Source organism: Bombina bombina, chromosome 8 (assembly GCF_027579735.1).
Source record: "Bombina bombina isolate aBomBom1 chromosome 8, aBomBom1.pri, whole genome shotgun sequence".
In the NCBI taxonomy this organism is placed as follows: domain Eukaryota; kingdom Metazoa; phylum Chordata; class Amphibia; order Anura; family Bombinatoridae; genus Bombina; species Bombina bombina.
The window spans coordinates 134039657-134060415 of record NC_069506.1 but is presented as its reverse complement, the minus strand read 5'-3'; the positions used below and the strand labels follow the sequence as shown (position 1 = coordinate 134060415).

Here is a 20759-nt window from a genome sequence, read left to right as displayed (position 1 = left end):
CACAAATATACATTTCTGACATTCAAAAACAAAACAAAAACAAATCAGTGACCAATATAGCCACCTTTCTTAGCAAGGACACTCAAAAGCCTGCCATCCATGGATTCTGTCAGTGTTTTGATCTGTTCACCATCAACATTACGTGCAGCAGCAACCACAGCCTCCCAGACACTGCTCAGAGAGGTGTACTGTTTTCCCTCCTTGTAAATCTCACATTTGATGATGGACCACAGGTTCTCAATGGGGTTCAGATCAGGTGAACAAGGAGGCCATGTCATTAGATTTTCTTCTTTTATACCCTTTCTTGCCAGCCACGCTGTGGAGTACTTGGACGCGTGTGATGGAGCATTGTCCTGCATGAAAATCATGTTTTTCTTGAAGGATGCAGACTTCTTCCTGTACCACTGCTTGAAGAAGGTGTCTTCCAGAAACTGGCAGTAGGACTGGGAGTTGAGCTTGACTCCATCCTCAACCCGAAAAGGCCCCACAAGCTCATCTTTGATGATACCAGCCCAAACCAGTACTCCACCTCCACCTTGCTGGCGTCTGAGTCGGACTGGAGCTCTCTGCCCTTTACCAATCCAGCCACGGGCCCATCCATCTGGCCCATCAAGACTCACTCTCATTTCATCAGTCCATAAAACCTTAGAAAAATCAGTCTTGAGATATTTCTTGGCCCAGTCTTGACGTTTCAGCTTGTGTGTCTTGTTCAGTGGTGGTCGTCTTTCAGCCTTTCTTACCTTGGCCATGTCTCTGAGTATTGCACACCTTGTGCTTTTGGGCACTCCAGTGATGTTGCAGCTCTGAAATATGGCCAAACTGGTGGCAAGTGGCATCTTGGCAGCTGCACGCTTGACTTTTCTCAGTTCATGGGCAGTTATTTTGCGCCTTGGTTTTTCCACACGCTTCTTGCGACCCTGTTGACTATTTTGAATGAAACGCTTGATTGTTCGATGATCACGCTTCAGAAGCTTTGCAATTTTAAGAGTGCTGCATCCCTCTGCAAGATATCTCACTATTTTTTACTTTTCTGAGCCTGTCAAGTCCTTCTTTTGACCCATTTTGCCAAAGGAAAGGAAGTTGCCTAATAATTATGCACACCTGATATAGGGTGTTGATGTCATTAGACCACACCCCTTCTCATTACAGAGATGCACATCACCTAATATGCTTAATTGGTAGTAGGCTTTCAAGCCTATACAGCTTGGAGTAAGACAACATGCATAAAGAGGATGATGTGGTCAAAATACTCATTTGCCTAATAATTCTGCACTCCCTGTATGTTGCTGCCAAGAATAAACTATATTGAGGTCATAATCTTTAGTGTCCCGGTTATACTTAGATACTTTTCTGCTTGACATATATATATATATATATATAAAGTTAATGGATGACTCCAAGGCATCGTTGACACTTACCTGAACATAATCATTTTAAATAAAATTTGACAAAAAGTAGAGCATGTTTCATATGTAGCCTCGATTAATTTTTCATTTACATTTTCTGAGTAAATAAGAAAATTAATAAATAAATGAAAGGAAGGAAGCAGGCAGCTCATTAGTCATCAGAAACCGGGATGGCCCAATAAAAGATTTACAAATACAGACAATGAAAATATGAATTATCATCAATCTATATAACTGTTTGTACAACTGTGACCCTCTAAAATAAAGAATGGATTGACCTTGAACTAAACTACAAAACAATATTACATGATTCAAGAAGCAGTTTGGAAGTGGCTAACCCAGGGTTCCGTGCCACAGTGCATAGGTGTGTGCTGCGTTCCAACAACTGAGTTAAAGGGACAGTCAAGTCCAAAAAAAACTTTCATTTTAAACAAATTTCTAATTTATTTTTATCACAAATTTTGCTTTGTTCTCATGGTATTCTTAGTTGAAAAGCTAAACCTAGGAGGCTCATATGCTAATTTCTTAGACCTTGAAGACTGCCTCTAATCTGAATGCATTTTGATCACTAGATTGCATTAGTTCATGTGTTTCAAATAGATAACATTGAGCTTATGCACGTGAAGTTACTTTGGAGATAGCACTGATTAGCTAAAATGCAAGTCTGTCAAAAGAACTGAAATAAGGGGGCAGCTTGCAGAGGTATAGATACAAGGTAATCACAGAGGTAAAAAGTGTATTAATATAACATTGTTAGTTATTCAAAACTGGGGAATGGGTAATAAAGGGATTATCTTTCTTTTTCGAACAACAAAAATTCTGGTGTTGACTGTCCCTTTAAGCATGATTCAAGAAGCAATCATTTAACCACTTGGCTGCCATAAAGAGCTGCTACACATAGGGTCCTCACTGGCATCCAAGAGGTTAAAGGGATATTAAACAGTCTGTTTCATTGTTTTAATACAATAAAAAACAATAAGCAGTGTGTTATGCTTAATATACATCATAGCAATATGTATTAGTCATCACTTTAAAATAATTTTATCTTTTATTACTTTTTTTTTTTTTAACTTAATTTGTGCAGTGTTCTTTTCTTTCCCTCACAGCCCTGCAAGGAGGAGGGGGGGCTCTGCAGGAAAGCAGTTACTCTTTTGAGGTTATGCTAGGAGACACCTCTCTGCTAGCTGTAGTTAGTTTATTGCCCATGCTCAGTATAGGACTTTTGAAACAAAAATCACATGACCTCAAAACTTAAAGGGATATTCCAGCCAAAACAGGAAGCCACATGGATGCATTTCAGTTTTGAAAGAAGCATTTTTTGTAATATACATGTATTAGCAAAAATGCCTCTAAGAAAAGCTATAGCTGCTTCTAATGTGTATTTAAGTATGCACCGTGCACCAGCATTTTAATCACAGCACTTGCTCAGAGAGCCTAAGGTGCTTGCATCATCTGGTAATTAATTTGTTAAAGGGACAGTCTACACAAGAAGTTGTATTGTTTTAATAGATAGATAAATCCTTTATTACCCATTCCCCAGTTTTGCATAACCAACAAAGTTATATTAATTTTTCCCTCTGTGATTATCTTGTATCTAAGCATCTTCTGATAGCCCCTAATCACATGACTTTTACTTATTACCTATTGACTTGCATTTTAGCCAATTAATGCAGTGTCTGCCACAACCAACGGGTGTGATCACAACGTTATCTGTATGGCCAACATGAACTAGCTTTCCACTGTTGTGAAAAGCAACTAAGATACTGTCTACGGTGTAGATAGGAGCGCCAAAAAAGGCAAAGTCTGGTATGTGTGGTCGTTATGTTGTGATATATTGTGGGAATACCTATGTAAGTGCTGTGTAGGTACTTAGGTATATCCTCAAAATCTCCGGGAACTTATGAACAATAATATAGAATAAAATATAAAATACAATTTATTACAATATTAATAAACATGGATCCATGGTACATAAAAACAGAAAATATAAATTCGGTACAATAAAATGTTAGTATAAAATGTGTGCCAAAAATGAGATAGAAAGCCAAGAAAAAGGGTGGGACCCTGCCGAAGGGGGGACCCAATTGTTGGCCAATCTAACAAGTCTCTTTAAAACAAGTAGCTTAAAAACAAATACAGACAAAATAAAAGTGAGGGTCGGTTATTGGCACTACCGTACACCTCCGAGTTATTGTCTTATGTGCCCTTGTGAGGGTGTAGGCTCAATGGTTAAATACAATAAGAAGAGTACTGATAAATGTAATGTACAAATAATATCACAGAGAGGGGCCAAAGAAAGTATGATAGAAGTCAAAAAAGTGGGTCAAAAATAACTAGTGTATACACAAACTGGTGCTGTGCCAAAGGGTGACAATATAAATACAATTGAAATATACTTAAAATACAATACAATTGAAATACACTTAAAAATATGCCGTTCAAGTCGATAGTAGTGTTTACAAAAATATAAAATTAGTGAGGATCATGAAAAAAGGATGCAAAAATTGTGATCACATAGCAAAAATAAAACAAAAATAAAACAAAACAAAAATGTTATCCTGATTGTATCCCAAATCTGTGCAGAAAAAATTTCAAATAAATCCAAGATAATGTTCATAAAAATTCAAATAAATCCAAGATAATGTTCATAAAAACAGGTGATGCCCTTATGATAATCCAATCAAAGTTTAAGTTAATGTCCAGCAATAAGAACCATTGTGTCCATAAATACCAGGTGGTGAAATAAAGACAAAAAATAGAAACAAAAACCAAAAAATATATTGGTTATTAAAAATAAAAAAATAAAAATTACAGTAGAAAGTTGGGAAATCCTAAAAACCTGAAAACGAAAAATAATAACATAGTATAGTACTGTTAAGATACTAGATAAATCAAGGAATATAGCTCACCATATAATTGCCAACGCGTTTCGGCCCACAACTGGGGCCTTTTTCAAGACTAGTATATGGTAGGATGAGCAGGGGCTTTTATATCTATGTATTGCCAATCAAATTGTGTTCCCATTGGCGCCAAAAATACTTAATACCGGAAGTACTTGGCCGGAAGTGTCAATCATGTCCCGGATCTAGTTGTTCCGGTCATGAAAAAAGAAATATATCATATAAAATTAAAAAGTTTTTATTTCCTTTAAACAACCAGATGCCTTATCTTAGTGTCACTTGTTACTCACTTTAGTAGTTTGTCCCCCAAGAGGTGTGTGTTAGCCAGCCTTATATCGTATCACTGGATGTAAACTGTTTGCGTTAAACCGGATGTTGTTACAGCCCCTATTTCCGGTTTCGGATTGATACGCTAAACCGGAAGTATGTTTACGCCAAACCGGAAGTATGCTTTGCTTGTGTCGGCATTACGCAAGTGTTGTCTGCCGGTGGGGCTTGAATTAAATCATATGTGCTCCATATAGGGCACTGTTTTATTGTGTAGGCATGGTTAAGTGAATGGGTATGTCAGTTATATAATTGCTTATATAAGAAGTCACCATTAATAAGGTTATAAAATTGTAAATTGGAAGTGTGTAGATTGTTTTCCTATAAAACTTTTAGAGTTTTAGATCCATAACATACACCATGAATTAGTTGTAGGTTCATTATATATTCTACAACTTTGTATACCAAAACCATGAGTTCATGGTAATTTAATCCCACCCACTAACTACAGAGAGTAAGTGGGAAATATTGTATGGCTTAAGCCAAACCTCTATCCCACATGTATGGGTATCTGTATATAGCAACAACAGAGCCTCTCTTGAGCTTAACGTGAGACACACATATCCTCTCCTATGTATACATTTTATGTTATCAGACATATAATATAAGGAAGAAATATGTATTCTTTCCAATCGGGACTTAGCATTTATACAATTGGGCATACAATGACATTGTATAGGAAAACAATCTACACACTTCCAATTTACAATTTTATAACCTTATTAATGGTGACTTCTTATATAAGCAATTATATAACTGACATACCCATTCACTTAACCATGCCTACACAATAAAACAGTGCCCTATATGGAGCACATAAGATTTAATTCAAGCCCCACCGGCAGACAACACTTGCGTAATGCCGACACAAGCAAAGCATACTTCCGGTTTGGCGTAAACATACTTCCGGTTTAGCGTATCAATCCGAAACCGGAAATAGGGGCTGTAACAACATCCGGTTTAACGCAAACAGTTTACATCCAGTGATACGATATAAGGCTGGCTAACACACACCTCTTGGGGGACAAACTACTAAAGTGAGTAACAAGTGACACTAAGATAAGGCATCTGGTTGTTTAAAGGAAATAAAAACTTTTTTAATTTTATATGATATATTTCTTTTTTCATGACCGGAACAACTAGATCCGGGACATGATTGACACTTCCGGCCAAGTACTTCCGGTATTAAGTATTTTTGGCGCCAATGGGAACACAATTTGATTGGCAATACATAGATCTAAAAGCCCCTGCTCACCCTACCATATACTAGTCTTGAAAAAGGCCCCAGTTGTGGGCCGAAACGTGTTGGCAATTATATGGTGAGCTATATTCCTTGATTTATCTAGTATCTTAACAGTACTATACTATTTTATTATTTTTCGTTTTCAGGTTTTTAGGATTTCCCAGCTTTCTACTGTAATTTTTATTTTTTTATTTTTAATAACCAATATATTTTTTGGTTTTTGTTTCTAATTTTTGTCTTTATTTCACCACCTGGTATTTATGGACACAATGGTTCTTATTGCTGGACATTAACTTAAACTTTGATTGGATTATCATAAGGGCATCACCTGTTTTTATGAACATTATCTTGGATTTATTTGAATTTTTATGAACATTATCTTGGATTTATTTGAATTTTTTTCTGCACAGATTTGGGATACAATCAGGATAACATTTTTGTTTTGTTTTATTTTTGTTTTATTTTTGCTATGTGATCACAATTTTTGCATCCTTTTTTCATTATCCTCACTAATTTTATATTTTTGTAAACACTACTATCGACTTGAACGGCATATTTTTAAGTGTATTTCAATTGTATTGTATTTTAAGTATATTTCAATTGTATTTATATTGTCACCCTTTGGCACAGCACCAGTTTGTGTATACACTAGTTATTTTTGACCCACTTTTTTTTACTTCTATCATACTTTCTTTGGCCCCTCTCTGTGATATTATTTGTACATTGCATTTATCAGTACTCTTCTTATTGTATTTAACCATTGAGCCTACACCCTCACAAGGGCACATAAGACAATAACTCGGAGGTGTACGGTAGTGCCAATAACCGACCCTCACTTTTATTTTGTCTGTATTTGTTTTTAAGCTACTTGTTTTAAAGAGACTTGTTAGATTGGCCAACAATTGGGTCCCCCCTTCGGCAGGGTCCCACCCTTTTTCTTGGCTTTCTATCTCATTTTTGGCACACATTTTATACTAACATTTTATTGTACCGAATTTATATTTTCTGTTTTTATGTACCATGGATCCATGTTTATTAATATTGTAATAAATTGTATTTTATATTTTATTCTATATTATTGTTGATAAGTTCCCGGAGATTTTGAGGATATACCTAAGTACCTACACAGCACTTACATAGGTATTCCCACAATATATCACAACATAACGACCACACATACCAGACTTTGCCTTTTTTGGCGCTCCTATCTATACCATAGACAGTATATTTCTTTTTCTGTGGGTAGTTGGGGACCCATCATAGGAAGGAGCAATAGGTCACTTAATCTAGCGCTGTGAGAAACAACATTTCTCTGACAAAAGCAACTAAGAATCATGTGATAAGAGGCCTTAGAAACAGGCAGACATTTAGAGGTTTAAATGTTATAAAGTATATTAATTTAACAATGTTGGTAGTACACTGAGAATATACTGCTATCCTTCACAAAACAGGGATAACTTTAACTAGAAGCACTTTTGAGAAAATATGTATATTGCAAATATGTTTCTATTCATAGATATAATTCATCGATGTGCATTTAAATTTTGACCAGAATATCCCTTTAAAGGGATATTAAACAGTGCTTCTTTGGTAAAAAAAAATAAATAAATAAAAAGTTAAATCAAAGTAAATATAAAAATAATTGGTTTTCTTCTAAAATTACCACGAGATTCTAAGTGTAGCCCTTTGCCCCCTGTGTTTTAAGAGCAGAGGATTTTCAAAACCTAAAAGTTTTTATTCTGTCAGTTCTGGGCATGAGGAATCTGACTTCCTGTTATCTAGACTATTCACTAGCTGAGAAGTTTCATGACATCAGGCTAAGATAAAACTTCCTGCAAAGGCCACCTCCACGTAGGGCAGTGACAGGAAGCACAAATGTAGTGTAAAAATAATTAAATACTGTAAATAAAAGATAAAATCCATTGAAATACCTGAATAATATATATTGGAATGATTTCTATTAAGTATAAGCAAATGCTTTTTAATTATAACAGTGAAAGAGACTGTTTAACACTGTAGTGGTGGCCGCCATATCTAGCTTTGGGCAGGGCTACACTGAGAATGTCTAAGTGCACATTTACAAAGAAAGCAGTTGTTTGCTGTTTATTACACAATCTGTTTCTTTTTAGGTTTACTTTGATTGCACATATTTCTTTTTACAAGAGGAGCACTATTTAATATCCCTGTCTTGAATAATTTGAAAAATGTAGAATGAAATAACTGAACCACGCATCTACTCTGTTTTTATAGGTTCTCCTTTTTTAGATTTAAAGGGACAGTCTAGTCAAAATTAGACTTTCATGATTCAGATAGAGCATATCATTTTAAGCACATTTATAATTTACTCCTATGATCAAATTTTCTTCCTTTAAGCTTCTATCCTTTGTTTACTATAGACAAGGACCTTACGCACAACACCATTCCTATGGTTAAACAGTGGTTTTGTGAGAAGACTTTGCATTTAAATAAACTATGCATTTAAATAAGCATTCTTCAAATAGTACATTTTTTTTTAATTAAAAAGGAGTTTTGTAAATACTAAAAAAATTACAATAAACCATTACTCAAAGGTGACGTTAACACACAGGACCTCAATAGCAAATCCGGAATTGAGTCAGTCTGTGCAGTTGGAGCATGTGGTTTTCAATACATATGAGAAATATTTGGATCCACACAAATTACACCAACAAGACAGAAACGTTAAGTGTATTTAAAGGGACAGAAAATTCAAATTTGAACTTTAAATGATTCATATAGATCATGTAAATTTAAATCCCCTTTCCAATTTACTTCTTTGATCAAGTTTGCTTTGTTCTCTTGGTATCCTTTGTTGAAAACCATACATAGGTAAGAAAGGGAGCAGCAATGCGCTACTGGGAGATAGCTGCTGATTAGTGGCAGCACATATATTCCTCTTTTCATTGTCTCACACAATGTTTTCAGCTAGCTCCAAGTAGCACATTGCTGCTCCTTCAAAGGATAACAAGAGAATGAAGCAAATTTAATAGAAGTAAATCTATCTGAATCATGAAACAAAAATGCGGGTTTCATGTCCCTATAACACATTTTTGGCATAAATGCTGCAGTGAAAATCAGAGGTGCTAAACCTCCTGTCCTGTAGGACAACAAATGATGCTAATATTGCAGGATCTCTTAGTAAGACACAGGGAAGTTAATTTAGTTCAGTCATTGTAAATAGAAAAAGCCTAAAATTCTGGCCTGTTTGTGGTCTTAAGGAGAGGAGATGGATAGGGGTAATACAATAAAACAACAACTAAAATATTCAGTTTAAAGTCTTTTAGTGATGACATGAATATTACAGCCCCCCACAAAAAAACAAAAACAAACAAAACAACAAAACACTTTATTAAAGAACAACTCAATAATCTTGATAGGGATAAGAATATCTTGATAAGTATATTCCTATTTGCAGTAATTCCACATACTACAAACTCTCCATATATCAACTCAGCTGAGATGTAACTACCACTTTACTTGCAACCTTAGTATTGTGTTAAGAATTATGGAGTCTAAAATATAAGGTACTGCAAGTAAATATGTTGATATGCAAGAAAGGCATTTTCTGGGAAATTAGTATCCATGATAGCTCTATATGGACAACTGGAAGGAAGATTGGAGTTTCACACAAAGTCATTGATGAGCTGCAGTTCAAACACCTGAAGATGTTCTTTAAGTTTTTCTCGGACATCATAAGACACCCGCCTCTCCCGCATGTGTTCTTGCTGCAAAGCAGAGATTCTAAGCCGCAGACGCTGTTCCCGACGCCTACAAGCCTCCAGCTGTCTTTGAACCTTGCCCAGAGCCTCTAATGCAGATTCTGCCCTTCTTTTCCAGAGGAGAGCATTCCCAACATGGTAGCTGTGCTCACTTTGGATGTAAGCACCTGGAGGCTGTGGGAGGCGAATCATATATGCAGATGGAGATATTGGGCGAGAAGGTTCAGTCGGCACTTCTCTGGAATCCACTGGTTCAGAGCCCTGAGGGGCTTCTAAAGCTTCCTTACCATTGGCATGCGGAGATTCGATGCTACAGTCTGTGACTGCACCACTGATAACTGTGGAAACATCCATATCTTCAAGCATGGTCTCGGGATGCATCTGGTGGTCAACAGTAGTGGCAATGGCTCCTTCAGCTGGAGCAGCATCAGCTGGAATATCAATGTTCTCAGGGCAGAGTCCATGGAAGTTTACCATATCTGGCACGGGTACATTGTCATAACGTCTGCTATCAAAGCATGGAGTATCAGAAGGTTCTGCTCCATCTGGGAGATCTGGATAAATAATTACTGGAAGATTCCTACAAGTGAAAGTAAAGTAAAAAGTGAAACAGCTGCCAGTGTATTAAAACTGTATTTGGAATATTAGAAAATAATATTGTTTAAAAAAATGAGCAAGCTTAAAGGAACATTATACACTAGATTTTTCTTTGCATAAATGTTTTGTAAATGATCCATTTATACAGCTCATACAGGTTTTTTTCTTTGTAAAATGTATAGTTTTGCTTATTTTTAAATAACATTGTGCTGATTTTCAGACTCTTAACCAAGTCACAAAGTTTTAGGAGAATACTGATGTATACCTACTCCAGCTTGCTTCTGTTTGTTTAAAGGGTCTTTTCATATGCAGAGGAAGGGGGAGTGTCTGCTTTCTGTGGGTGTCCCAGTCAACCTAATTAAACGTGCAAAACTGGGAGCTTCTAAGTAAGTTTTTAAAAGGTTTTATACTGGATTTTTAGATCAACATCCGTGCATATTATTATTTATAGCAGTGTCTATTGCAGTTACAGTCCCTTTAAATCTCAAAAATTTAAATAAGGAAAAGATGTCAAACTAAATTTGAGGTTAACATGTGGCTGTTGTGTAGTGAAGTTAATGGGGCCGATTTATCAAATGTCTGGCGGACATGAACCGCTGTAGCAATCATGTCTGCCAGACACCGATAAATGCTGACAGCATGCTAAACATTTCTGGTGAACTGCTTGTGCAATGCCGCCCCCTGCAGATTTGCGGCCAATCGGCCGCTAGCAGGGGTGTCAATCAACCCGATTGTATTTGATCGGGCGGATTGATGTCCGCAGCCTCAGAGGCGGCGGACGAGTTAAGGAGCAGCGGTCTTAAGACCGCTGCTTCTTAACTCCGTTTCCACATGGAAACAGAGGTATTCAGGGCCATTTGGCATTATAGTCTAAGGGCCTGATGATCTCAGCTCTGGCAAGATTATCTAATAAGTCTGGTCAGCTCTGCAAGGTCTCAGTGCTTTTTAGAAAGGCAAATTTTAGCTTGAGACATCCAGTTATGCAGGATTCTGGATGTGAATGAGAGATGCATACATTCCCAAAAGGTGTGGTCTTCCGTGATTTCTCTCCATGATAGGGAGTTTTTGATCATAAGGCCCTACATGAGATATCAGGGTTAAATGCTCATTTGGATTGAAAAACAAATCTGCCTAAAATGTCTTCAATTATAGTAAATCATATTTTTTTCTATGCATGTTGTGACTAATAGCAGAATGTTATGTCTGGTGGGGCTGCTCTGTGTTTGTTAATCTCAGTTGAGGCTCCAGAGGAGTAACTAGAAACCACAGGGCCCAGGTGCAAGAATCTAATTAGGGCCCCCCCCCCCAAAAAAAAAGGTGAATTTGATACATAACTTTTTTTTATGTTTTTATTTTACATTTAACACAGAAAAAAAAATGTGAATCAGATTACCTGTCTGCAAAAGGAGGTACCCTGTGCCCACAAGTCTGTGAGATGGTCTGACCCCCTATTACTTTATATAGTGACACTGTTTAACCCACCAGTACTGTATATAGTGAGTCAGTGACACAGTCTGTAATCTGCCGGTAAGATGGCTGGCCTGACCCTACCCGCTCCAGTACTTTATAAAGTGACCACAGTAGTCAGTGACATGGTCCAGCCCCCCCGTACTGTATATAGTGGTACTGTATAGTGACACTGTTTACCCCCCATGCTGTAGTAACAAGGTCTGTAGTTTGCTGGTTCCACAAACATACATACACATACATGCATAAATACACACACAGACACATACATACATACACACACACAGAGACACATACATACATACACACGCATAAATACACACAGACACATACATACATACACACACGCTTAAATACACACACAGACACATACATACACACGCATAAATACACACACACAGACACATACAAACATACACACACACGCATAAATACACACACAGACACATACATACATACACACACGCATAAATACACACACACATAAATACATACATACATACACACACACACATAAATACACACACACACAGACACATACACACACACACACACACACGCATAAATACACACACAGAAACATACATACACACACACGCATAAATACACCCACAGACACATACATACACACACACACACACACATGCATAAATACACACACAAACACACACACATACACACACATACACAAACACCAATGGGTAAAACAGAAACACTAACCCCTGTAGTCAGAGACACTAGTGAAGCATCATGTCACACTCACATGATATCAGTGCAGGCAGTGGCAGGTCAACGTTATTTATTGGAAAAAATAAATAAAAAATAAAATAAAAAAAAAATGTTTTTTTGAAGCTGGGCCCCCAACGTCAGGGGCCCAGTCGCAGTTGCGACCACTGCACCCCCTGAAGTTCCGTCCCTGTGAGGCTCCCAATGTTTTAATTTATTGCTCTTCAGTGCAATTGATGTCTGTAGAAGTTATATAGAATACTTGCACTATGCTGTTCTATATATAAAATGTCAGTAATACATTGCAGAACAAAAAGGGTGGCACAGAGTATACAGGCTATACCATTATTAGGAAGAGCAACGTTTCGGGCATCTGCCCCTTTCTCAAGCTAGTTACAAATACAAAACACACACTTTATACATACAATAATAAACAGGTGACCAATCAGCACATGGGAGTGGTTTAAGAAAATTGACACCATCCTAAATCATTTCATTAAATACAAAATGTTAACCCTTAACTCCCTATGGATGGGACTGGGAACCTGATTAAAAACAAGTGCAGCAAGTTACCAACAATTATATATTAACACATAACCTATATCAATGCAAAAAAATAGGATTTGAATTGTAGTCTTCAATTTTTAACCCTCATTATAGAGCTAAGTGTGAAAAAGTGGCCTGTGCAAAATTAAATTAAAAAGGTAGAAGGTCAAATTTTCTATTTAATCCCTTAGGGAACATGGTGTTAAGTTTCCAGATCCAATTGGCTACTCTATTAAGCAGGTCCCTTGCTCTATTGCCCCCTCTTGTTTTTTTGGGAGCACTATCGACAATCATGTACCTTAGCTGATTGGCCTGATTGCCCATTTGTGCAAAATGTGCTGGAACAGGCAGATGTGACATTTTCTCATTACGAATAGTTGACTTATTTTGACAAATGCGATCTCTTATCTTTTGGGTTGTCTCGTCAACGTATAATAGCCCAGATGGGCATTTTAGTGCATAGACAACATAAGTCAAATTACAGGTATAAAAATCTTTTATACAATATTGTTTCCCAGTATGAGGATGGGAAATGATACCTTACCGGTTTTGGAGTGCAAAAAAACTGGCATTGGGCATTATCAGGTTTCTTGGTGGACATGGCACGGACCAACTTTCTGCCTATTGTGTTGCCTCTTTGGTATGAGGATCTTGGAAATGCCTGGAACTCCTTAATATTTGGACCAATGATTACATGATTGTCGATAGTGCTCCCAAAAAAAACCTAAGAGGGGGAAATATAGCAAGGGACCTGCTTAATAGAGAAGCCAAATGGATCTGGAAACTTAACACCATATTCCCTAAGGGATTAAATAGGGAATTTGACCTTCTCCCTTTAATTTAATTTTGCACAGGAACTTGTTTTTAATCAGGTTCCCAGTCCATCCATAGGGAGTTAAGGGTTAAAATTTTGTATTTAATGAAATGATTTAGGATTATGTAAATTTTCTTAAACCACTCCCATGTGTGCTGATTGGTCACCTGTTTTATTATTGTATGTATAAAGTGTGTGTTTTTTGTATTTGTAACTAGCTTGAGAAAGGGGCAGGTGCCCGAAACGTTGCTCTTCCTAATAAAGGTATAGCCTGTATACCGTGTGCCACCTTTTTCTTTCTACATTGTATCCTGAGGCCTAAGAAGGGTGGTCTCCTAGGTGTTAAACCGGATAATTATGATTGACATTTGAAAACTAATTGGTTGTGCTTGTGCGGATCCCTTTACCTTCATACGAGTAAGTAATACATTATTATTTTTTTAAGACCAGAGTATGCAATTCTTATTTATTTTTGTAGTGCTTATCTGAACTATATCTAGCACTGCAATGCCCTTTTAATAATTGCTGCCAAAAACTTACCAGAGATTGTATACATGCTAACATCTTACATGCATCAGAAGCTGTTATCTAGCATTCATTATATGTTAAGGTAGAAAACCCTTTATCCAAACTGTTTGGGACCGGAAAAAGTTTGGATTTTGAAATTAATTGGATTTTGGAATAGGTACAGCTAGGAGAGGGCATAAAACCAAGTGTAAACAACAGTGTCTTATGTAATTTAAACAATATTTACATTTCATTGTACAGCTTATACATATAACTAAAGGTCGTTTTATATAATTTTTTAAATACCATTGTGACTTACAGGGAGGGAAAAAACTAAATTTATGCTTATCTGATAAATTTCTTTCTTTCCGGGCATGGAGAGTCCACAATTTAATTCCAACTACTAGTGGGATATTCAACCCCTGGCCAGCAGGAGTCAAAGAGCATCCCAGCAGAGCTGTTAAATGTCCTTTCCCTTACCCATAATCCCCAGTTATTCGGCCAAAGGAAAAAGAAGATAACACAAAAGGTATAGAGGTGCCTGAGATATATATATATATATATATATATATATATATATATATATATATATATATATATATATATATATATAAATCGCCGTCTTTAATGTAAATAAGGGGGGCCGTGGACTCACCATGCCTGGAAATAAATAAATTAATCAGGTAAGCATAAATTTAGTTTTCTTTCCTATGGCATGGAGAGTCCACAATTTCATTCCAATTACTAGTGGGAACCAATACCCAAGCCAGAGGACTCAGAATGAAAGGGAGGGAGAACAAGGCCGGCAGACCTAAACAGAGGGCACCACCACTTGAAGAACTTATCTCCCAAAGGAAACCTCACAACAATTTCCTGATTGATATAATGATCCAATACTACCCTGGGAAGAAATCCCACCATAGGACAAAAAAACGTTCTATCTGCCTGAAAAGAAGGAAAGAAGTAACACACAGCAGAGCCGAAAACTCGGAAACTCTGCAAAAAAAAAAAAAGAAACAGCAAGGAAAAACAAAACTTTCCAAGATAAAATCAACTGCATGCATAAACTCAAACTGAGCTGGCTGCAGAAACTTTAAGAATAAGATTAAGGCTCCAAGAAGTAGCAACAGGATTAAATACAGGCCTGATTCTGACCAAGGCCAGCACAAAAGATTAAACATCTGGCAGATCTGCCAGACGTTAGAGTAAAGAATAGACAGTGCAGAAACTGATCATACAGTGCTGACTGATAAACCTATCTCCAGGCCATACTGAAGAAAAGACAAAATTTGTGGTACTCCAAGAGAGACCCTTCGATTCACACCAATAAAGGTATTTACGCCATACCTTAAGGGAAATCTGCAAGAAACAAATTTATGAGCTAGAAGCAAGGTAACAATTACCTACTTAGAAAAACCACGCCTAGCAAGACTAGACATGCAATCTCCAAGCAATCAGCTTCAGAGAATCTAGATCTGGGAGTAGCAAGAGGTCCTGAAGTAGAATGTTCTTCCTCAAAGGCAAATCTCAAGGAGGAAGAGATGACATCTACCCCAGATCCGCAAATCAGATCATGCGAGTCAGGAACTATTAGAAACACTGACACCCTCTCCTGCTTGACCCGATCAAAGGCCAGAGGAAGGAGAGCAAACAAGGAGAAAAAAAAGGAATGCAATACAGAAGATCCAAGGCACCGCCAAAGATGATCAGAGCGGCTTGAGGATCTCTTAATCTTGAACCAAACCTTGGAAGCTTGGCATTCCAGAACCTCCCACCTGAAGATTATCATTGCAAATACTTTCGGGTGGAAAAAACCCACTCCCCGGGATGAAAAATCTGCCTGCTCAGAAAAACCAATGCTCAGATGACCACCCCTGGGATGTGGAAGGCAGAGAGGGGAGAATCGTGAGACCTCGCCCACAGGAGAAGGAGTGTCACCTCCTTCATAGCTAACGAAAACTCTGAGTTCCTCCCTGGTGGTTGATGTATACCACCGAGGAGAAGTTGTCCGATTGGAATCTAATAGACCGAACCAAACTTAGTTGAAGTTAGGCTGTTAGAGAATGGAAAAATGCTCTCAACTCTAGAATGTTTATGGGAAGAGAAGACTCCTCTCGAGTCCAAAGACCCTGAGTCTTCAAGGAAAAACAAAACTGCTTCCCAACACGACAGGTAGGCGCCAAAAAAAATTGCTGTCTTAAACTGTGATCACAATCACCTAGAATGGTTTCAGAAAGCAGGTACCCTGATATAGAAGGTCCTGTAAAAGCCACCAAGTTTAAAAGTCTCTAGCTAGGAGTCAAGAGCTATCCTCAGCGATAGATCCAAGAGGTTTCCATTTTATAGGCTCAGCATGCACTATTGTAGAGGTCTCAGATGGAAACGAGCAAAGCAACATCCATGGAAACAACCATTAGACCAATACTCCCATACATTGTGCCACTGATGGACAGATAGAGGATTGAAGAAAAAGAAAGGAAACAAGAAGTTTGGATTTTCTGACATTCATCAGAAAAATCTTAAAGGACAGAGATACTATAATTCCCAAGAAACACCCTCTGGTGTATGATGCCAGACATCTCTTCTTCCAGGTTTACTTTCCACCCATGGAAATGAGAATAAACAACCACATCTCTGTAGGAGATCTTGCGGAGACGAAAGGCACCTGAACCAAGATGTTGTTCAGGTATGGCGCTACCGCTATTCCCTGAGACCTGACCACCATCAAAAAGCTCCCTAGAACCTTTGTAAAGATTCAAGGAGCCGTAGCCAGGCCAAAGGGAAGGGCATCAAATTGGAAGTGTTTTTCTAAAAAGGCAAACTGCAGGAAAAGGAGATGTTCCCAAAGAATGGGAATATGAAGATATTTGTCCTTCAGGTCTACGGCAGTCATGAACTAACCCTCTTGAACCAAGGGTAGAATGGAACGAATCGTCTCCATTTTGATGGACGGAACCTTTAGAAATTTGTTGAGACACTTGAGTGCCAATATGGGTCATAAAGTCCTCAGACAATTACTCCAAAGGAAGTGAGATCCTTAACACTATTTTTGGTTCACAGAAAACTTGACTTGAGAAATCATCCTCTGGGAGGATAAGACATGATCCTATCCTGTATCCCTATAAAACTACTTCCAGTGACCAATGATATAAGACATTGCAAATCCAATCCTGCTGAAAGAAGGAAACCTGCCCCCACTTGATCCAAGACTGAATCAGGGGCGGATCTTCATGCTGAATACTCTCAGAAGAAGATTACTTGGATTGCATAACCTTATTCCAAGGCTGTTGAACCTCTATGAAGGATTGGAAGAAGAGGATGAGAGCCAGTCGTGATAAAAGGAATGAAGATTTAAAAAAAAAAAAAAAATCATCTTAGAGCCCTAAGGTCCTAAAATGACCCAGACCCTAAAAGGGACATCTAGTCCCAGAAGTTGGAACATGAACCAACAACCCTATAGATGCCATCCTCAGACAAGCCATCCTCAATAGGGGAAAAAACAAACAATTTTCATTCACCATAGGTGAACTGGACTCTGGTAGTGATGGGATCCGAACCCACGCCTCCAAAGAGACTGTAGGCTAATCCAACGCCTTAGACCGCTTGGTCACGCTACCCAAATCAAACCTATTAGGAGATTAAAAACAATGAAAGACATAGGCATTAGAAAATATATTACCTCAAATTGGTGAATTATTCTAATAGTGTATTCCTATAAAAAAAAAAATAGAAATAAATATATTGGAGATATGTTCTCCACTCCTAAAGAAGCAAAAACGTAGATATGGTGGCCTGCAAATAATGATTTAGACGAGGCTATTTGTAATCCATCAGAAAAAAATCACTCACTGAGAGGAACACCTAGTCACAACTGAAGTTGACCTCAGCTCTGAAGGCAGCAAAGTTTACCACTACGCAATCATCGAACAAGACATTTAACAAATATCGCCTTCAATATGAAGAAACATAAAAGAAGCCCTGTTTTAAAACAGGGCATCAGAAATGTCACAGTCACTTTATTCCAGTGAAAATGACGGAAAGGTATTTCCATTCTTCTATAGGAGATATGACATGCCCCCATGAGGTCTGGTACTCTGGACTCATGTATCATCTCAGTGATTTTGCACTTTTGATCCATTTAGAAATCCTTAAAAATATAAGAATATAAACACATGTACTCCTCAGATGAGGGAGACATCTTATACATGATAATATAAAAAAGAGCATGTATTTACAGAGGACTGCTACAAGCTGGCAGTAAATACTAAGGGAACACACTCCTCAATATAAAAACGTCTTGCAATAAAGGTGCTGAGTCATAATGTATTTAAAATTACAACAGTCGCAATTAACCCTGCGTTTAGTAGGGTCAATTGAATATAAATCGGGTCCCTCTACCCGTGTAAATTAAACATGAACTGATTCAGTCAATTCAAATAGAGATGTCAGAGCTATCTGAAGTCTGCAGATACCTACGCTAAATAGAGAAGCCGCATGTACATACAAAAGTAAGGCAGGGGAAAACGCAGTCCTAACGGCTCTAATATTGAAAACCCCCATACAATCTCTATGTAAGAGATTCTAAAATCGTACTGTCAGCTATTGATTGCATCAAATCATATTAGCCCAAAATAAACATAGAAGCGCTATAGGAACCGCCCACAATGACGGATATTTAGATAAGTCCAGGCTCCAAACAACCACATGGAGAGTCACTATGTCCAACTACCCCCTAGCATGAGAAGTGGTCTCACTGCCGCGATTATGATCAGTATTGGGAAGGTAGGAATAAAAGCTATGACAGACTCAAGTGAAAATGTTTTACAGCCGTGCTGCGCAACACCTTAAGCGCGTGAAATGATGCGACATTGGGGGTCCTATCCCTCATACAAAAGAGGGCATATGAACTAACATAACACAGCTATCAATAAATATAGTGCCTATACTAATAAATAAGCACATACTACCCATAAAAACTGACCATCCAGGGAATACAAAGTGTGAGGAGTGATAGTATCTCCCTGATATCCAGTCCTCACACACCATAAAGTCTTTCTCTTAGTAAAATTTCCTGGCAATGGAGGCGGCAAGTTCCCTGTCAAAACCAGGTATCTGCTCAACCGCAAAATGTCTCAAAATTAACAGACATATAAATAATAAAAGGTAGACCCCTTCTGAAGGGAGTAGGTCCCAGAATCCTTCTTGAATAAATATGAAAGGGCTTACCCTCCAGGGACTTCAGCTGTGGAGCAGTCACAGCAGCTTCAGGTCTGCCAGCCTCAGCTGACTGCTGACAGGGACCTGAAGAGAAATAAAAAACAGGGTAACCAACCCTGGCTTTCTATAATGGGGTAGCATTAATGTTAGAAGTTAAGCATTTTACTTTCCTCTCGTTGCACCTTTCAACAAATACACCCTATCTCTTCGCTCACTTTTCCCTCATTCGAAAACCACATGATTCACTTATTCTCCCCTCTCTCTGTACGTGTTGCAGTCATATACCGACCCCCTGGCTCCACAACTCAATATCTAGATCACTTGGCTGCCTGGCTACCCTACTTCCTTTCCTAAGACACCCCTGCCCTCATTCTTGGCGACTTCCACATCCCCCTTAACAATCCCACTGCCTCATCTGCTAAACAACTTCTGCAACTCACTTCCTCTTTCGGTCTGTCGCAATGGTCTGATTCTCCCACTCACAAAGATGGTCACTCCCTTGACCTGATCTTTAGCTATAATGCACTCTCTCAAACTTCTCAAACTCCCCTTTTCCTCTTTCTGACCACCATCTCCTTACCTGCAACATATCATCCCTTCCTACAACTCTCCCACCTTCTACTCCTCACACCAAACTTCACAGAAGCATTAGGTCTTTAGATCAGCAACAACTTGCTAATTCCCTTCAACCGCTCCTCTCATCCTTCTCCACCTTTTCCTGCCCTGAACAATCTATCTGCCACTATAATTCCACCCTTATATCCGTCCTTGACAATCTCGCCCCCCTTACCACTGCTAGGAAATCACACACTCATCCCCAGCCCTGGCATACTCCTCTGACACGGTACCCACGTAGATGTTCCCGTACTGCTGAACGGCATTGGAGAAAATCACGGAGTTCAGCTGATTTTCTTCATTACAAATTCATCTTGAACTCCTACTACTCTGCCCTTAATCTCCACAAGCAACACTACTTCTCTACTCTTATCTCTAATCTTTCTTCAAACCCAAAACGTCTGTTCTCCACTTTCAATACTCTCCTCCGCCCTCCCCCACTTCCTAATACAACTTCTCTGTCAGCCCAAGACTTTGCCAGTCACTTCATTAACAAAATTGACTCCGTCAGACATGAAGTCAGCTCTCAACACAATTCCATTCTCTCCCCCTCTCAAATACTCCCACTCACCCACAACCCTCATAACCTGAAACTTGGTTCATTCTCCCCTGTTACTGAGGACGAAGTTTCAGCACTTATACTACGCTCTCACCTCA

The 20759-nt window shown here is 38.3% G+C and overlaps 1 protein-coding gene across 1 annotated transcript in view; it reads right to left on the bottom strand.

Annotated features, from left to right (window-relative positions):
* Positions 1-9158: 9158 nt before the first annotated feature.
* The window catches only part of THAP7 (THAP domain containing 7), a 64987-nt gene continuing 53386 nt past the window's right edge, over positions 9159-20759 (bottom strand). The window contains exon 7 of the mRNA XM_053690581.1: positions 9159-10193. Coding sequence (XP_053546556.1) covers positions 9518-10193 — 676 coding nt within the window. The 3' untranslated portion in view covers positions 9159-9517. The remainder of the gene's footprint in view (positions 10194-20759) is intronic.